Source organism: Crotalus tigris, unplaced genomic scaffold (genome assembly GCF_016545835.1).
Source record: "Crotalus tigris isolate CLP2741 ecotype Arizona unplaced genomic scaffold, ASM1654583v1 scf7180000017831.1706817, whole genome shotgun sequence".
NCBI lineage: Eukaryota > Metazoa > Chordata > Lepidosauria > Squamata > Viperidae > Crotalus > Crotalus tigris.
This window is the reverse complement of record NW_024096660.1, coordinates 352983-370274: the sequence shown is the minus strand read 5'-3', so window position 1 is coordinate 370274 and position 17292 is coordinate 352983. Positions and strand designations below refer to the sequence as shown.

Genomic DNA, 17292 nt, shown 5'->3' with positions numbered 1-17292 from the left:
GAGTTTGTGATAAAATTATAGAGACATGCTTATGGGAAATGATGTATCATATTAATAATACAGTTGCTTTGGGGGATATAGGCATCTTTTCCATTCAACTTGATTTACTAAAACCCTAATGACAGGCAGAAGTAATCTACTGATGTAGACAGATCTTTCAATACCTACTTTATCTCTTTTCTTTTAGTCTTTCCAATTATCTATTGAGACACATACTGTATATTCCCAAGACTGGAGCATGTAATACTGTAGAAACAGAAATCTTTGTTTCAACGAGATTACAATATAATACTTGATAGGTGAACATCAAAGAAAGTAGAACAGTGATGTTACTACAATTACAAATACTTTTACTGGGTTACACATTAAATTATAGTAGAGCTTAGTATTAATTAGAGGCTACTCCAATTTTCATTTTAAAAAAGTAGTAATACACTATGTGGTCCAGATCCAATTCAGAGTGTGCGTTATCCAGGAAGCCCTTTAGAAGGATGTAGGCTGAATCAAGAAGGCTGCTGGAAAATTTCCAAGAAGAGGCATAGACTGTGACTCCTTCATTAAACTTAAATTTTATTTCTTTTCCTCTCTTTCATGAATATTTTTCCTGTACTGAGCTCTATATGCTCTTCAGCTGGAAAATATTGCTGTGCCTATTGTAGGCTGAAGTCTGTCTCTCTTTTTCTTTCTCTCTCTCGCACATACAAAAAGAGCTCTATATGCTCTTCAGCTGGAAAATATTGCTGTGCCTATTGTAGGCTGAAGTCTGTCTCTCTTTTTCTTTCTCTCTCTCGCACATACAAAAACACATACACAAGGCAAATCTGTTCTCATATAAAGTTGTCAGCTATCTTCTGCTGTCAAGCTTATCATCCTTTTTATTACTTCACATTAACATTATGCTGGATAGGACAGATTTTCTACCTGTTTGCTTCCTTACGCAGAACTAAGTTATCTAGCTATGCTCTCAGGAGACGGAAAACTATTATAACTCTTTGATCCAGCTCAAGAACTTAAAATATTAGCTTAAATTTAGATTTACTGCCCAGATAGCCTAGTTCTTCCTGCATTAGTTAACTGTAGAACCTAAGGGGACTGTGAAGGCTAATGTCCTGAAAATCTGTAAAATCTCTCATACAATTCCATATTTCAATATTCCGGCAAGACTTTAGTACACAGTAAAATAAATATACAGAAACCTTATTCCTTCAAACCATGAGTAACTTGGCTTTAGTCCATGGAGTCAAAAGAGAGAAACAGTGACAGAAATAAATTCTGTCTGAATGCAGTGTTTATGGCTCTTTTGAAGTTAACCAAAAGGAGCATGAATCCTCCCTTACTTCACAAATGGATACCAATCCATGATTTAGATTAAATTGTTTCCTCCTAATACAAATAGTAAAAATCTACATTATTTTCAAAAGAAAAATGGTCGAAAAGAATAACAATTTTCAAATTAAGTTTACAAGCAAAGACATACATATTCAGGGAAGAAACAAACCTGTAATTTTTGCAGCCTTTTCTTCCTGGTTTACTCTATTTTCTTCATCATCTTCATTATCTTCCTCAAAGTCATCTAAATTTCCAATATCTGCTTGCTTCATACTCATCAGACTTGCCAGGCTCTGCATATCTTCATCTCTAATAATAATAATAATAACAATATAATAATGGTTGAATAATACGCTGATACATTACAACATCCTAGGTTCCTATGAAGAACTTGATGTGTATGAAGGCTAACACGGGCTAAAGAACTGACAGCTGTGATTTTACATTTTTTGTGTATATAATAATAGATATCTTTAACACGATTAAACAACAACATCTGTCTATCCAGGTCTTTAGGAAGGACTCGATAGGTGAATAAAAATGTAAATCCAGTCTAAACATCTGGCTGACTGTGTGAGCAAGCATAACAACAATAAACATTTAGCCCATAAGAAGCCAGCAGTAGTTACTTCTTTGTAGTTACAAAGAACCAAGTATGAATAATTGCAATTGCAGTAGCTAGAGATGGAAGAATCAATCAGAAATAACCAGGAAAAGTAGGGAAATACTGTATAATGATACAAATAGAGCAAATATGGAAAATCATAGAGGTTGGTGTGCTTGGTGTCATTTCAAAATATCTGAAAAAGCAGTTGCGCACAAATAGAATGGATAAAATTATAACTCACCAATTACAAACAGTTTCATTACATATAACGGTGCATAATTTATGATGGTATCCTTAGCTATCCTAGATTCTCAGAACCAAATCCAATCAGATCTATCTGGCAAATTGTATGTAAATAGTGTAACAACTATTACTACATAATAATAATATCATCATCATCATCCTACCAATATCAAATTAATTTGTTGCTTCAAGATGCCCTTCATTTATAGCATCTTGACAGAACTGAACTAATGGCTATTTTCCCTTGATAGATCTTCTCTCTGCTGAATTTTGATTCAGCACTTTCGAGAAAACAAATTAATTCTAACCTTGACGTGCAGTTGCATCTTGAAAGGAAGACTATGAAGGATTATGGGAAAAGAAAAGGTATAATTTTTACTAATGAAAGGAACCTCAAAAAGGTATTATGCTAGGGCAGCAAGTTATATAAAACATTATAATGAAAAATAATTAGCAATGATATAGAACTTCCTCTTATGTGTTATCAGCATTATCTTTCTAATTTTTACCAATGCTCTAGGTTCATATTGTTGTCTCCTATTATGGCTCTATGGTGAAACTGAAATAATTGTTCATTCAAGGCCATGCCTGAGGGATACAAAACCAGAAATTTCTTGCCCATAACTCATGCCCTCCACCCACTGCCCTGAAGACAAACTAGAATGACAAACAATAGCTTCTGTACAATCTGTAAGTCTGAATGTGGTCCACCTTCAGCACTTTTATGGGAGGCCTAAGAGTAGCAGCAGAGGTGATAATGCAAAGCAGATTTGACTAGGTCACACAGACAGACAGGTAAGCAGGTAGGCAGGTCTGGGAGTATCTACTTGGGAAGGGAGAAGTGCTTTGTGGGAGTCTTTTTTTAATGTTTATTCAGGACTTACACAGTGATTTGCATGCATTTTGCACTTTGAATTGTCTGAAACCATATTTTTCACAGATTTTTAACAACCATGCAAGGGAACTTTGGTGGTGTGGTTCAAGGGTGCTCAAGAAAGGCTCAATGGTGCATATAAAAGAGCAACAGAGGAACATATCCTGCAAAACTTACGTGGCCTTTCCTTCTCTTAGGAAAATACACGATAACGAGAACTGCAGGGTGGCTGAGAGAACTTTTTTAGACAAAGGCCTGAACTTTAACTTGACATCTGTCTGTGTCGGCATGGGGCTCGCATATTGTTTCATGTTGATATTGCTGGTAGCAAGGGCTTTCCGGCGTCCAGAAGGAGATTCCTTAAAGAAAAAAAAAACCCGTCTCATTATAGTTACAAAATAAAACATATGATTATTGATTTATTTATTTAGTTATTTATTTAGTTAATTAGTTAATGGATGTCCTGCCTTTGTTTTCCATGAAGTTTTCATACCTGATCAGATCTAGATCTGATGTCATTTTGACAGTGGTTTTTCAACTTGTACTTAATTAGACTAAAATTCTATTCAAATATGTGAGGTAATTATTTGTTAATAGAACACTGATTCAGATTTACATGCAAAATGTACACGCACTAAAAAAAGATGTTTGCTCATTGGTTTTCAGGACATCTCCCATCATGCATGTTGCCTTGGTAAGAGCTGTCCTACCAAGCTATTTTCATAAGACAAGACCAAAGCAGTTTATTACAACATGAGAGCACTAAATTCCATGATCACCCATTTGTTTTTACAGATGTTCTTGTTCTTTGACAGCAAAAGCCAGGGAAAGGAGGCTCACATTGTTAGTGAGATGCACCTGTTTAACTTGATTCAGCTAGGTTTATTTGCATATCCTTAGGTCCTTTGAGAGACTTAAATCCTTCTCAAGTGTTCAGTGTATTTTTGAAATTCACTCAAAAGGGATCTACATGCACTAATAATTCTGTATAATATTAGCATGCATAATCGGATAGATAAGGCTAATTTTTTTAAAACAAGATATCCTTCAGGGATGACATATTATATTTGGACTTATTTTACTAGGCAGAAGTCTCAAGCACTTTTAGGAAAGACTATTTGAATGTGTGAATTGAATTAGTATATTTTATTCAGGGCAAATAATAACCACAGCAACAGCATATAGTATACCCTCTGTTCAATTAGTCTCAATTTAGCAGACTTCAGATGTTATAGACGAAGTCTGCCAGATTCTCCCTCCTAAAAAGTATCTTGTATCAGTGCATATTGTGGACACTGAAAGTAAGAAAGTTGTAACTGAGACAAAAAAAATATGAAAACAGCTCAGGAAGTATTATTTCATGAAACAAGTTTGCGGTGGTATGTTCAGCAACGTTCACGTTAGTGTATATATGGAGTGGAACGAGGATCTGCAATTAAATACCACATGAAGTTAAGATCTGATCCAGTGGAGATAGTTTTGGTAATTTCGTAAAAGGGATGGGACAATCAAGTGAACTTTGGACAAAGCTTTGAATATTGCCCTGGATAAGACAGAACTTTGAAGAAAAAGTTAAACAACTGCACAGATAATACAATGACCTCATATTATCACAGATGTATAATGACAATGAGACTGACAAAATATCCGCAAAGAGATGATCTCAGTGATAGTTGGTGCAAATGCTGACAGATTGCATAGATTAACATCAGTCATTGTATCAAGTCATTTCACCCAAAAGAGCTGAAAGACATTATGCATCAACTCCTGTTCACATAGTATAATTCAGAGATGGCAGAGTTTATGTAACTTCTTTTAATGACTGATTCTTCAATCACTTTTGTCTGCATTCAGCAGATTATCAAACTGAAAAGCTGCAGGTATCAAAAGAAAATATGAAGACATTTCTAAACTTAGAACACTTCTATTTATCCATCTCAAGCTACTGTATGTTATCAAGGAAATATAGTAACATTTAGTCCATATTTTCAATCACATACACAGTAGTCGTTTAGCCCCTGGACCGGGGATCATTCTGGCAACTAAAAGACTTAATAGTAATATACTTTTGAGGTAGATGACGGGTGTACAAGTAGTCCTTGAGTTATGACCTCTTGTTTAGTCATTGTTCAAAGTTACAACTACACTGAATGTGGGGATTTATGACTGGTCCGTAAAGTTGCAGTGTCCCCATGTTAAGTCCCTAGTTGCGATTACGATGTTCCACCAAACCACGCTCACATGGATTACAATTTTTCCAACATTTCCTGCAGCTTCCCACAAGCATAGTTGCTCCCATACCTGCTGCTTTTTCACTTAGTATGCTCCATTCCACACCCACCCACTCACACGCACACCCATGGCACCCACTTATGCTCTGGGGCACTTATCTGCAGCATTTCTCATGGCACCTGCATATCCACCCACACTTCAGCATTCCTGTCTGTGGCCACCCTTCACCCTCCTATAGCACTTGCCAGCTTCCTTGCCTGGGACTCCTGCCTCCTCTGGCTTAAAAATCCACATATCTTGAGGCTAGGGTAGCAATCTGGACTGTGAGATTGCCATCATTAATCGCATGATATCCCACTTTACTTTGCATCCCTTAGCGATGGAGATTTCAGTTTCAGTTGCTGTCATAACCCAAGGACTATCTGTATTTGAGAATGTATGTGATAAACCAGAGGGCAATATACTCAGAGGCTGTAACTTAAAATCATTTTTCAGTTTTACTGCGGTTTGGAAAGCAGTCAAAATTGAAATGTTGGCTAGGAAAAAAAAAACCTGTTTTATAACATGGATATGGTCTTGAAGAATTTGAGTTAAATGACTAACACAAAACCATACTAAAGCCTGGCAAAGAGGAAGCAAATGAAGAACATGTATACAGTTGTTAGAGGAAGATGAAGGAAAGTAGATGTCATCTTAAACCAGAAACTCTTCAGCAGATGACATCTGCACATCTTTTGTTTTTTCCACTTTTACTTATCTAAGTGCTATATAGGCATTTAGTATTATTAATATTTTGTTACTAGACAACCATTGCCCCACTGAGTCAAAGCCACTTCTTTCTCAAATTTCATTCTCTTGGTAATCATGGGTCCCAGATTTTGGATGCACTCTAAGTTAGCCCATTTCGGGTACCTTGTTTCCAAAATTGTTGCACCATTTCACCCAGTTGAAGGTTATAGAAAATAGAGCTGCAGTGGTACATAGATTAATGCCATAGAGTACTATTTAACACAATAATCTCATGTATGAATGTTTTTCTAGGCTTGAAGAAATCTCAAATTGAACAGACATTCAATCTGTCAAATGAAGGATTTATTGCATTTTTATTTAGATAACACTTAACAAATTGTAAGTAGGATTTTTCTCCTTTTTTGACTTATCAGTCAGGATTATCTTTTTTATAATTACACAGGTTTATTTAGAGAAGGTGGAGAAAATTACAGAAAAGTATGCATGCATGCATTCCTTTATGGTCCACTATATTATGATATAACCCTTCAAAGCAATTAAGACAAATGCTAGAAGCAGATGTATTCCTATTGAAAGGTCTGATTCATTTCGGCTTGATAATCTATGGTTTATCAGATTGAGAATATATTGGGTAATATTACATTTTCCTTAAATTATTTTTCAGCTCCTTATTAGAAAAAATCAGATCCCGCTAAAATATTCTCTTCCCTCATTAAATAAAGGCCTTCATTTTTTTCAGTGAATGTAGAAGACCATATATAACATAACTTCATATGTCTGCTGTTTTCTGGCAAGGCTGAATGAAAGTGCCTGGCCCTAGGTCACCAAGCTGGCTTTGGGACTACAACTCATGGTCTCCCAGTTTCTGCTACTTTAACTACTACACCAATCTGGCTCTTTATGTTATTGGTATGATTCCCAAATAAACAAACATTAGAGATATAACTTTAGGTAACTATGCATAAACATCTGAACAAAAATTGCATGCAGAACAGTGGCCTGGTTATTCATAACAATCTCATTCCAACAAACTATGGGTGATAAAACATGGATCAAGTTGCAAAGACAAAGATTTGTCCCTTCCTTTCCTCTCTCCTACCTGCAATAATTCCCCATGAAACATAATATAAACCAGACTCATATCTTGGCCTTTGTTATTAAGCAGTGGCTAAACTGTGATCTGAACATCACAGGAAACTATGATACAAAATATTATGATATCTTTGCTAAAGTTGAGCATACATAAAGAGGGAAGGGTAAGAATACATTCTCAGTCTGATAAACCATAGATTATCAAACCACAATGAATTGGACCTTTCAATAGGCATATTATTAATTCAACTGAAGAACAAATCACAAAAATGGCAATTTTGTTAAATGCTCTGACTGTTTAAGGAAAAGGATTCCTTTTGGTGCACTGTTGGCAAAGAATTCTTGGGATTATAGTTCCAATAGAAAACTTTTAATTCAAATTCAAGCCCCATTTAGGCTTCAAAATAATTTGAAGAGGAGGCAAATATTTCTTGCTGATTTAAATCCTGTTCAAATTTATAGAAAAAGCATGATAACGGCAATGTCTGAACAGGAGAAAATATTCAATATACAGTATTAGTGTATTAATGGAAAGTCCTCTTTTTAATGCCTTTCAGTTAAATAACACTTCCATTTGTTTAAACTTTTCCATCAGATCCCCTGATTTTCTTTCCTTATTTCATCTCAAGGGAAAAAGGATCATAACAGACAATGAAGCAATACTAGTAACTGATTTGGCTGCCACCACAGAAAAATATTGGTCTAGTTTTTTCAGTTAGTACAAAGCAAATGAAGCCCCAAAGTATCGGGGGGGGGGGGGAATGGTCTTTTCAGCTACATCACAAGTCCCATATTACCTAGGCTATGCTGAAGAGATCTTTGCTTCACCAGTAGAGCAAAATGGATCAGTACAGAATCTAATTTGTGGAAGTATGGAGCAATTAAATGCTGAAATAGACAAGCTACAGGAAGCTCTCTCAACTGGAGAGAGTAAATTAGAAACTATGTCAGTTAAAATAATTTAGACAGTTGGATGGAAGATCTGGGGGGCCAAATGCAAACAGTCCAATCTGTGCTGAAAAGGTGCTTAAAAGCAAAAGCATGGCTCAAGATACCCAGAATATTTATTAAAAATGATGATACATATGAATGGAGAAATTAATGTTTAAGAAATACATGGCACTGAATTATAAAAAAGAAATGGTATAAACATCTTGGCAGTAATAGCAACTCAAAGCTACAGGGAAAGGGCTTGAAATGGAGATTCAGATGTAAGGAGACAGCAGTCCTTTGGAAATTGTCATCATGCATTTGCTGGATGGACAATCTTCTCTTTTTAGTGTGGGGTTCAGCTTCCATATGCTACAGCCAATCTAATATCTTTCTTCTTGTCAGTCCCAGCCAGGATCACCAAACAAAAACTTTACAAGAACTGTAGTCCATAACCTCTGGAAAGGGCTATGATGCCAGAAACAAATGGAAAATAGTTTCAAACTTGAAGGAAAATGACTGTTCATTGCAATCCATTTTTACTTTATTTTTAGTAAGTCTGGAAAGAACAGTAAACTAGCAATTAGTAGTGTGAATAAAGTGTTTTGTTTCAAACTTGTTGCGTGCCAGCAAAACAAACACATGAACTGCCTACGGTGTTTCACAGGCAACAACAGGAATTCCAAATACTGTAAGCTATTTCCTCCATTTTTGCCCTAGGATCACAGCAGAAGGTGAAATAAGTGTCTATAGCTAATTCTGCCTTTTACCTAATCTGCCAAAAGATTAATAAACATTGAAAACATTTAAAAATCCCCCATAGGAAACAATAAAAATTATTTAAATCGTGCTTTCTCCAATAGAACAGCCACAGCTAGCCGGCAAGAAACAAACAACAACTCAATTAACTTCCACCCAGTCTACAATCAACTGTCATAAAAACACTGAACTGGGAATGTGGGAGAGTGCTGTGCTCAGAACCAGTCATATATCTGTGATGATGTCTCACCAAGAAAATACAATTAATTCATATGGAATAAAACTTGGAAAAAAGAATGAAAGATGAACCTTTTTTGCTGTTTCCCATTTTTATTTATCATTTTTATAACCTCTTTTTACTACTTTGTCCTTTTATCCTGCTGCTCTATCTCCCTCTGCTTGTAGACTTCAGAAGATTCAACCATAATTTCACAGTGAGTGCACTGCACTTTTTTTTTTTTTCAGGATGGACCCGACTCAAATCTAGAGCCAACAGCAATAATCAACCAAGTTCACTTCAGCACTGCCAATGATCACAGCAACAGCAAACAAACCAACCTCTCTGACTATGCCCTGGCAGAGACTTCGTCCTGAGGCACGTGAGTACACACCTTTTGCATTATGAACCTGCCCTTCCTGCAACAATTTAAACACACACACATATACACAATGATTGGCACTCCATTAACTGACTATGAAGGAAAGCTAGCAGCAGCAGCAAAACAGCACCCTAGTTCTTGCATTTCAACATGTCATCCTGCAAAAGCTCAATTGTTGGCATCCTGAAATCTCTGTTCACACGGCCTCTCATGCACAAACTGCAAACTTAGCATTGCCTGTACAGCAAGAAACTATACCAACGTACAGAGAATGGGCGATTATTATTAACCCACAAAGCGGCCTCTACTTTAACTTCTCCATGGTAAAGAATTCTAAGAAGACCAAGACACCTACCGACTGGGCAGACAACAATCTTTTTCTTTTGTGGAAAATTGTTCCTGATCTCTGGATGTGTCTTCACTGAGTTTTTTCCAACTCCCATCTCTTTCCTCCCTCAATTTTCCCCAGTGAAAGCAGGTTGGGGCATGGGCGTTTTGCACATCCCAATTAACAATTATTCATAATTTTGAACTTTTCATTTTGGCAAGTTGTACAAGATGAGACTATTACAATGACTGTGCATCTATCCAAATGCAATATTTTAATGAAGCCAGGTATTTTGTCACACAGCTATACCAAGACCATGCAAGAACAGTAATTCCTCACAATATTTAATTTCTTTCTACAGGCTCATTAAGATTCTTCATGCAGATAAATATCTAATGACTTACTTAATAACTACAGAGAGCAGAATTATTGAAATACAACAAATAAGGGGCAGCAAAACTAAGGAGGAGAGGAAAGAAAAGCAGATGAGTCTGTTAAACACTAGAGATGATTCTCAACTGGTGCACCCTCCACTCTATAAATGCAGTTTCAATTTATTAATTTAGTTAAGGACAGATTACATTTCTAGTATCTGAACATCTTCTAATATAATTCTCACCAGTTAAAAGAGGGGTTCAAACTAAGGGCTGGTCTCATAACTGTAGGAAGCACCATAGGAAAATTGTTACAATCAAAGGGAAAAAATTAATTTGAAAAATAAATTAATTGAATTCAGTTAATATTACTGACCACATTTTTAATACTTTTCTTTTCTGTCACATTAAACATTACGGTGAATTATCTTAGGCATTAAAGGGATGGCTTTGTCTATGGGGCCTGAATTTAAATGCTTTTTCTTAACAACTGACTTGCAGAATTAATTGATAAATGAATTTAATCTTTACCAAAATGGCTGCCTTTTTAATGTATCGATACGTTAAAAAGCTAAGAAATATTGGCCTTGTTCACATTTAACAGTAAAACTGATCATGATTTTTCAGATTTTTATCTGTCATTTTGAAACCATCATTAGCAACAAAACGTACTTCTTATTCTAGCTTTAGTGACTATTTTATTTTAAGCGAATTGTTGAATTGATTGTATAATGCTAAATTGATCATTGACCCAAATAAAGATTTTATTTTATTTCTCTTCTCTTGTACCAGAAAACACAAGTAGAAACTATAGCTTGTTGTTGACTGATGACCTCTGTTTTGTTTTAACTTTGGCTTATCGTAATATTCAGATTCAGATTTGCATTCCCCTCTTGTTCATTTTCCCTTGCCTCCAGTCTCAAAGAAAGTATTCCAAAATCTGGCTTACTCTTGCAGCTATTTCCTGAACTAGCTTTGTAATTGTAATTTTAGACAGGTAAGACTCTATGTAACAAGAGTCCCTAAGCCTAAAAATCGCTCAAAGAAAACTATAAAGAGCAACTAAAAGGTGCTAGTCCCTACTTAATGACCATTTGCTCAATGAACATTCAAAGTTGCAATGGCACTGAACATGGAGACTTACAGCTGGTCTTCCAAAACTGTGGTGATTTCAGCTTCCCCAGACACATGATTGTAATTCAGACACTTAGCATCTGGCTCATATTTATGATAGTTGCAGTGCCCCATAATCACATGATTGCCATTTGTGATCTTCCCTTCTGGCTTCCTACAAGTGAAGTCAATGGAAAAGCTGGCAGGAAGTTGTAGGTGATAGTTATGTGATGTTGTGCCTAATGACTATGCAGGATTCATCTAACGACCGCAACTGCAACTGCCAGAACTGTCAGCACAGTCATATGATAGCACATTTTACAGCCATAGTGCTTAGCAACAAGAGTTCCCAGTTCTGATTACTGTTGTTAACCAAAGGCTTACATAAATCAATTTCTTTTGATCAAAGTCTCTTGCAAATCCAGCTTTGTAACTTGTGCAATGCCTTTGAAAGGATGGAGAGGCAGAATGATGTTTGGAGGAATACTATCCATGCAATACATGCTTTGAGCCAAAGTGCCCTTCTCCCCTACCTCAGGTTTGACTTTTTTTCTCTCAGGACCCGTTCCCAATTTAAAAAATTATAGAGGACCCTAAAATAGCTTTATGATATGCACCATATTAAAAATTAGAATTGACACATTCACTGCCGCTACTTTTTCTCAGGATTGCTTGATGGGATTAAATTGCATTATTTTTCAAAATAAACAGGCAAATTATTTTGATTTTGTGGACCCCAAGAGAGTCTTGGGGGAGGAAGGGAACCCTCAGAGCCCCTAGGACTATACTTTTAAGAAAAAAACTGTTCTGCACCATACTTATGGGAATGATATATGCAAAAGCAGCACACACTATGGCCCCAATCCAGCATAGTGAGTGCCACCCAAATTTCTCTGCGGTAGGCCAAATCTTGGGTGCCTTTTCCTTTCAGCAGAACAGGAACATTACTTACCTAAGAATTAAGGAAGAGGCTGCTTCAAATGGTTCAGAAAGTGATGGTGATACTTTTGATATGAAAAAGATAGAGAGTGCAACTAACTGGTCCAAATGCTTATCATAGGAGATATCAGAACATCTGAGAAATCAAACAACCAAATGTTGGCTGATCTATCCTTTTTTTTTTTGGATAAAAGTTTCTTTAACACCTGAATATATCTGAAGTGTCAAGAGCAATTCTGTACTTGTTTCTAATTACAATCCCAAGGCCAGATCAAGATATTATCAAAACATTTGAATCATTCCACCTACATCTTCAGTATTTTAGAAGTATAAATATGCATTTATGTTTCATACATAAGTACAGTTTATTCCTAAATACACCCTTACTCTGACATACACACACACACACACATACCGAAAGCCTGGAAGTCTCCATTCTCCCCTTCATTTGATAGAACTAAGAGAGAGATATCTCTCCCCTGATACCTGGTAGCAGGTGATGTGTGGCCCTTCCATCTCTACTACATTCTTTTCAGAAACTCTCTCCAACCAAATTTTCCCTAGAGTTTAGAGCAGTGGTTCTCAACCTTTCTAATGCCGTGACCCCATAATACAGTTCCCCATGTTGTGGTGACCCCCAAGTGGGTGTGGCCACCAATAAGTGGGAGTAGGACAGCTAGGGAAAAGGGAAAAAAATGGCGGACAGCGTGGTTTGGGGACCCCCGTGAAATGGTCGTTCGACCCCAAATGGGGTCCCGACCCAAAGGTTGAGAACCACTGGTTTAGAGTTTTCTTTTGCTCTGTACATTCTTTTCTCAAAACTAGCCTCCCCCCCCATCTGAAGAATGGGAAAGATACCAAAACTAGACAGAGGGAAGGTCAAACTTTAGTTGATATGGATCCTACAAATGCTACTGTCATAGAAGGCAGTATTGTATTTGTATTCTGCAGTTTCCCCAAGATCTTAGCCTGCCTCCTCCTTTGTCAGGTTCTTGATAGGCTATTCATCCAAAATCAAGATCTCCAAGGAACTAAGGTTGAAAGAGGGTATTGGCTTACTTGAACGCCTTTTCTCAGCATGGAGACGTAGAATCCACATTGGTGGATTCTATGTCTCCAGTGCTGGAGAAAATAATATTCATTAAATGATAGTAACACTGTGGCTAATTTAGTGCTTGTAATATTTGTTGTATAACTCATTTGACTATATTGCACTGTGGTTTGTGTTGATATTGTACTGCATAAACACACTACTTGTCAGTACACAATACATGGCATTTCTTTTGCTATCACTATCATAAGAAGCACTTTGAGAGTAAACCTTTCTTTATGACCGATTCTGATATAGGCAACTGCTTGAAACACAGAATAAATCCAAAGATAATAATCAAACAACTAAAAGTGGAAAGGGAGCTTTGCAAAGATATTGAGAATTAAGCAAGGTGGTGATGGTAATGACAATTTTATTATTTCCTCCGATGCTGAAATTATTATACATATCTGATTTGAAAAACAAAACAATGGACAACATTAAGAATGCTGTTCATGTTTTGGCCTTTCCTAGTTCTGTAACTTCCCAATATTATAATATAATATGACCAATCACCAGAGTTCTGAAAAACCAAACTTATGACATATTTGATATGAATATTCAGTGAGAAATTCAGTGGGTAAATGTCCATATGTAAAAGCAAAAGAAGTTTCTGGAATTGCAGCATCTCTGACTGAGGAATTGCATAAATGGTTACTGAGTGAAAGAATTCTAAACTAGTTGGGTCTTACACAATATCCTGTTAATGACACCACCCATGGTTTTTGAAACTTTGTGCAATACACAGCACACAGTTAACACCAAGTATAAAATTTGAATTGGATATATAATGCAGTTATCACCACAGGAGAAATAAATAACTACAAAATCTGGAATCTTGTGAGGATTAAGCTTGATAAACGCATGTTTCTGCATATAACACTTCTTCATAGTTGTGTCTTATACATTTAAATGAAAAGAGCAACGGTTTATTATAAATGCACTTATTTATCATCTTAGCAAAGATCAGATTCCAAAGCACATAGACACAACATATTACATATGCCGGTACCCCTAAATCTTTTTAACAACTATTTATATCAGAAAAAGAGTCATCTGGATTACAATTGGAACATAGCTCTTCAAGCAATAAACATTTATTTTTGAATTAGTAAGGTATTTTTTTTTCATCAGAAGTACAGTAATGATTTTATTTCTCACAGTACAATACCAATATACGAGAAAACACTAATTTAAAGATTCTTTTTTCCCCAACACAACTTTGCTTTCAAACATAACATATTCTAAGCACAGAAAGGGATAGATTGAAATACATTCTCCAACATCAAGTTTTTTATTTGCTACATTAATTGTAGACATAGGCAACAACAGTTTATAGTATTTGGAGGAAAATATTATTCTTGAATCCACGCTATAAAATGATAATCTTCAAATATTTTTGCCACTTTTTGCTGCAGTGTAACACAATTCTGGAAACATAAAAAAGATAGTATTTTATTTGTCTGGCTTTGTTTCATTTTAATTTGCAGTTTCTAGTTAAAAAGTTCCATCTCAAACTGATTGAATTTTCTTTCCACTGTGTGCACAAATTAGTTATGGATGATTAATAAAGCATTCCTTCTTTTATTTATTTTGGCTAAGACATGTTCTATATAAAGTTCATGGGAAGGAAGTACTTCATGCGGTATGCTGGCTAAAACTAACACTCTGTTGAGAAAAGGGTTAATGTATTCATCTTTTTATATTGCAATTGATGGAAAATTTGAATATTAAAATAACATTACATTAAGCTAGTTTTTCTGGCTTTAAAAAGAAGACCAAATGATATTTCTTCCCATTCAGCATTTTGAAATATCATTCCTAACATAAAGGTATTATAGTAAGATGCCATTAATAAACATAAATTCTTCAAGGAGGCAAGATGGTCAATGATTAATATTCAAGGCTGAATACAGTTACTGCAGCATCATAAAAAATCTATAGCTCACATCTGTAGCATTACGCTTATGGATTTCATAACAGTATCATGATGTTTAGCTTTGTTCCACTTCTCATAGGCAAAGAATTTGTCTATTTTTGAAACAAACAATTATTTAGCATTACACATAATATTTTTCTGGAATGAGGATAATCTACATATTCCAAATACATGTGAAAATTGTGCCAAGTATACCTATTTCAGGGCCTGTTTTGTCTTTTACTAAATCATGGGCAGAATTGCACCCAAGAATATGGAGCAATATAGAGAGCTACACTTTGGGACACAGCTACAATCTGACTGTGTTTCTGTTAATTATCTGCAATAAGCTAGGCTGCAGATACTGCGTATGGATTGTATTTGGATTGTATTGTTGTATTTGTTTATATTGTATTTGCAAGGCTTCTAGGATTGGTGAGGTGGCCAGCACAAAAGGCTTTCCTTGCCGAGACCCAGTTTTGGGAACATGCTCCTGCTGACACAGAACAGAATTTCTGTTCTACTTCTGTGTTCTCACTGATGGTTTCTTTGCTCTCAGCAGTTCAATTCCCATAGTTGAACTACTGGGATCGAGCAAGTTCTGGTGATCTCATATAAATCATTCAGCTTCATTTTACCTCTCATAAAATAGATTGGGCCTGAGAGCCCCGATCAAACCCATTCCCAACTATGATGTGAATGTCCATAGCTGATAGATCAGTAGAGGTTCATCTTTTAATATATGACAGGAGATATTAACTGTAGGCTGATTTCCACTCTGAATCACATACCAGTATTTCAGTGATATCAATAACAAGTCAATGGAATTTTAATTTGGGCCCCTCAAATATGTACAAGTATATAAATAGTGTCCCAAATAATATATTCCAAATGTATCATAAGAAGAGAATAATTTGGGAGCACGTAATAACATATATTCACTCTAACCCTTACACATCCTTTGAGTGCCTGTATATGAGAGGCTTTGTATATTTGTTTTAATAGGAGTATCAAAAGACAGGCCAAGTAACTAATTGTTTTGTTACCTGCGATTAAAATCGCTGGTGGGGTCAATTTTATAAATTTAAGGTGAGGTCAGTTTTATAAATTGAAAAGAACCTGTTGCCCCTCTTTAGTTTATAAATTGAAAAGAATCTGTTGCCCCTCTTTATGAACAATATTCTAAATACAAAAATATCACAAAAATACGATTAAATTAAAACAGGATTTGGAGGGGGAGCTGTATGGATTTAATGAAGGCCTTTTCATGTTTTCATCAATAAGTCAAGCAGAGTAACAATTTTGTCTAAAATATTTTTGTAGGCTAGTAACTTTTTTGATCATATTCCATTGTACCAAGGTTGTTTATTTAAACAAATTAAATGTTTGTTACTTATAACCACACCTGCAATTAATAGGCACTAAATTTAGACAACAAGAATGCCATGTTTCCTATAATGAAGAGAAAATGATTTCTTATGATCAAATATTTAAGACAGATGTAGTCATCATATTTAACAGTAGTAAATATTTATGTGAAATTGTCATTCATTATTTTGCAACTTTCGATAATAAAGTAATCAAAAGAGGTGCACTGAGGGTTTTTGCTATCTGAATATAATGGAAATGCCTAAAAGTATGGTGCCCATCTCAATCACTGTAATTTGGCTTTTTACTTTTGTTTTTTATAGTTATTTTTGGTTTTGATACTGCTATGTTTATATTATTTTTTTTCTTTTTTGTTTGACGTGTACTGCACAAAATCCTTTGAGGTTTCAATAAAGGAGAATGTTTGTAGCTCAGGGTTGAAATGAGAGAACTTGGTGCTCACTGAGCTTGCTTGTTTTCTTGCAGACATTTCATTTGGATAATGAAACATCTACAAGAAAACAACCAAGATCAGGAGTACCAAGGATCCACAATTGAGATGTTTTTAAGGAACGCAGAGCAAATTGATGCCAAATGTAAAGCAACATTCTTTTACTTTATTCCTTGTTTTTGCAAAAGTGTACGCAAGCTTTTAAACACCTGAGTTTGCTTAGCAACATCAACCTCTCAGTGAGGAATCCTTGGTGTTAATTTTGGCTCCTCAGATTTTTTAATAAGGAATGGTGT

The 17292-nt window shown here is 35.6% G+C and overlaps 1 protein-coding gene across 8 annotated transcripts in view; it reads right to left on the bottom strand.

Annotated features, from left to right (window-relative positions):
* EHBP1 (EH domain binding protein 1) overlaps positions 1 to 17292 on the bottom strand; it is a 305392-nt gene that overhangs the window by 184668 nt on the left and 103432 nt on the right. For all 8 annotated transcript variants that reach the window (XM_039342992.1, XM_039342996.1, XM_039342991.1 and 5 more), the window contains 2 exons: positions 3231 to 3412; positions 1499 to 1638 (listed from right to left, as the gene is read on the bottom strand). In XM_039342992.1, the coding sequence (XP_039198926.1) occupies positions 1499 to 1638; positions 3231 to 3412 (322 nt within the window). The remainder of the gene's footprint in view (positions 1 to 1498; positions 1639 to 3230; positions 3413 to 17292) is intronic.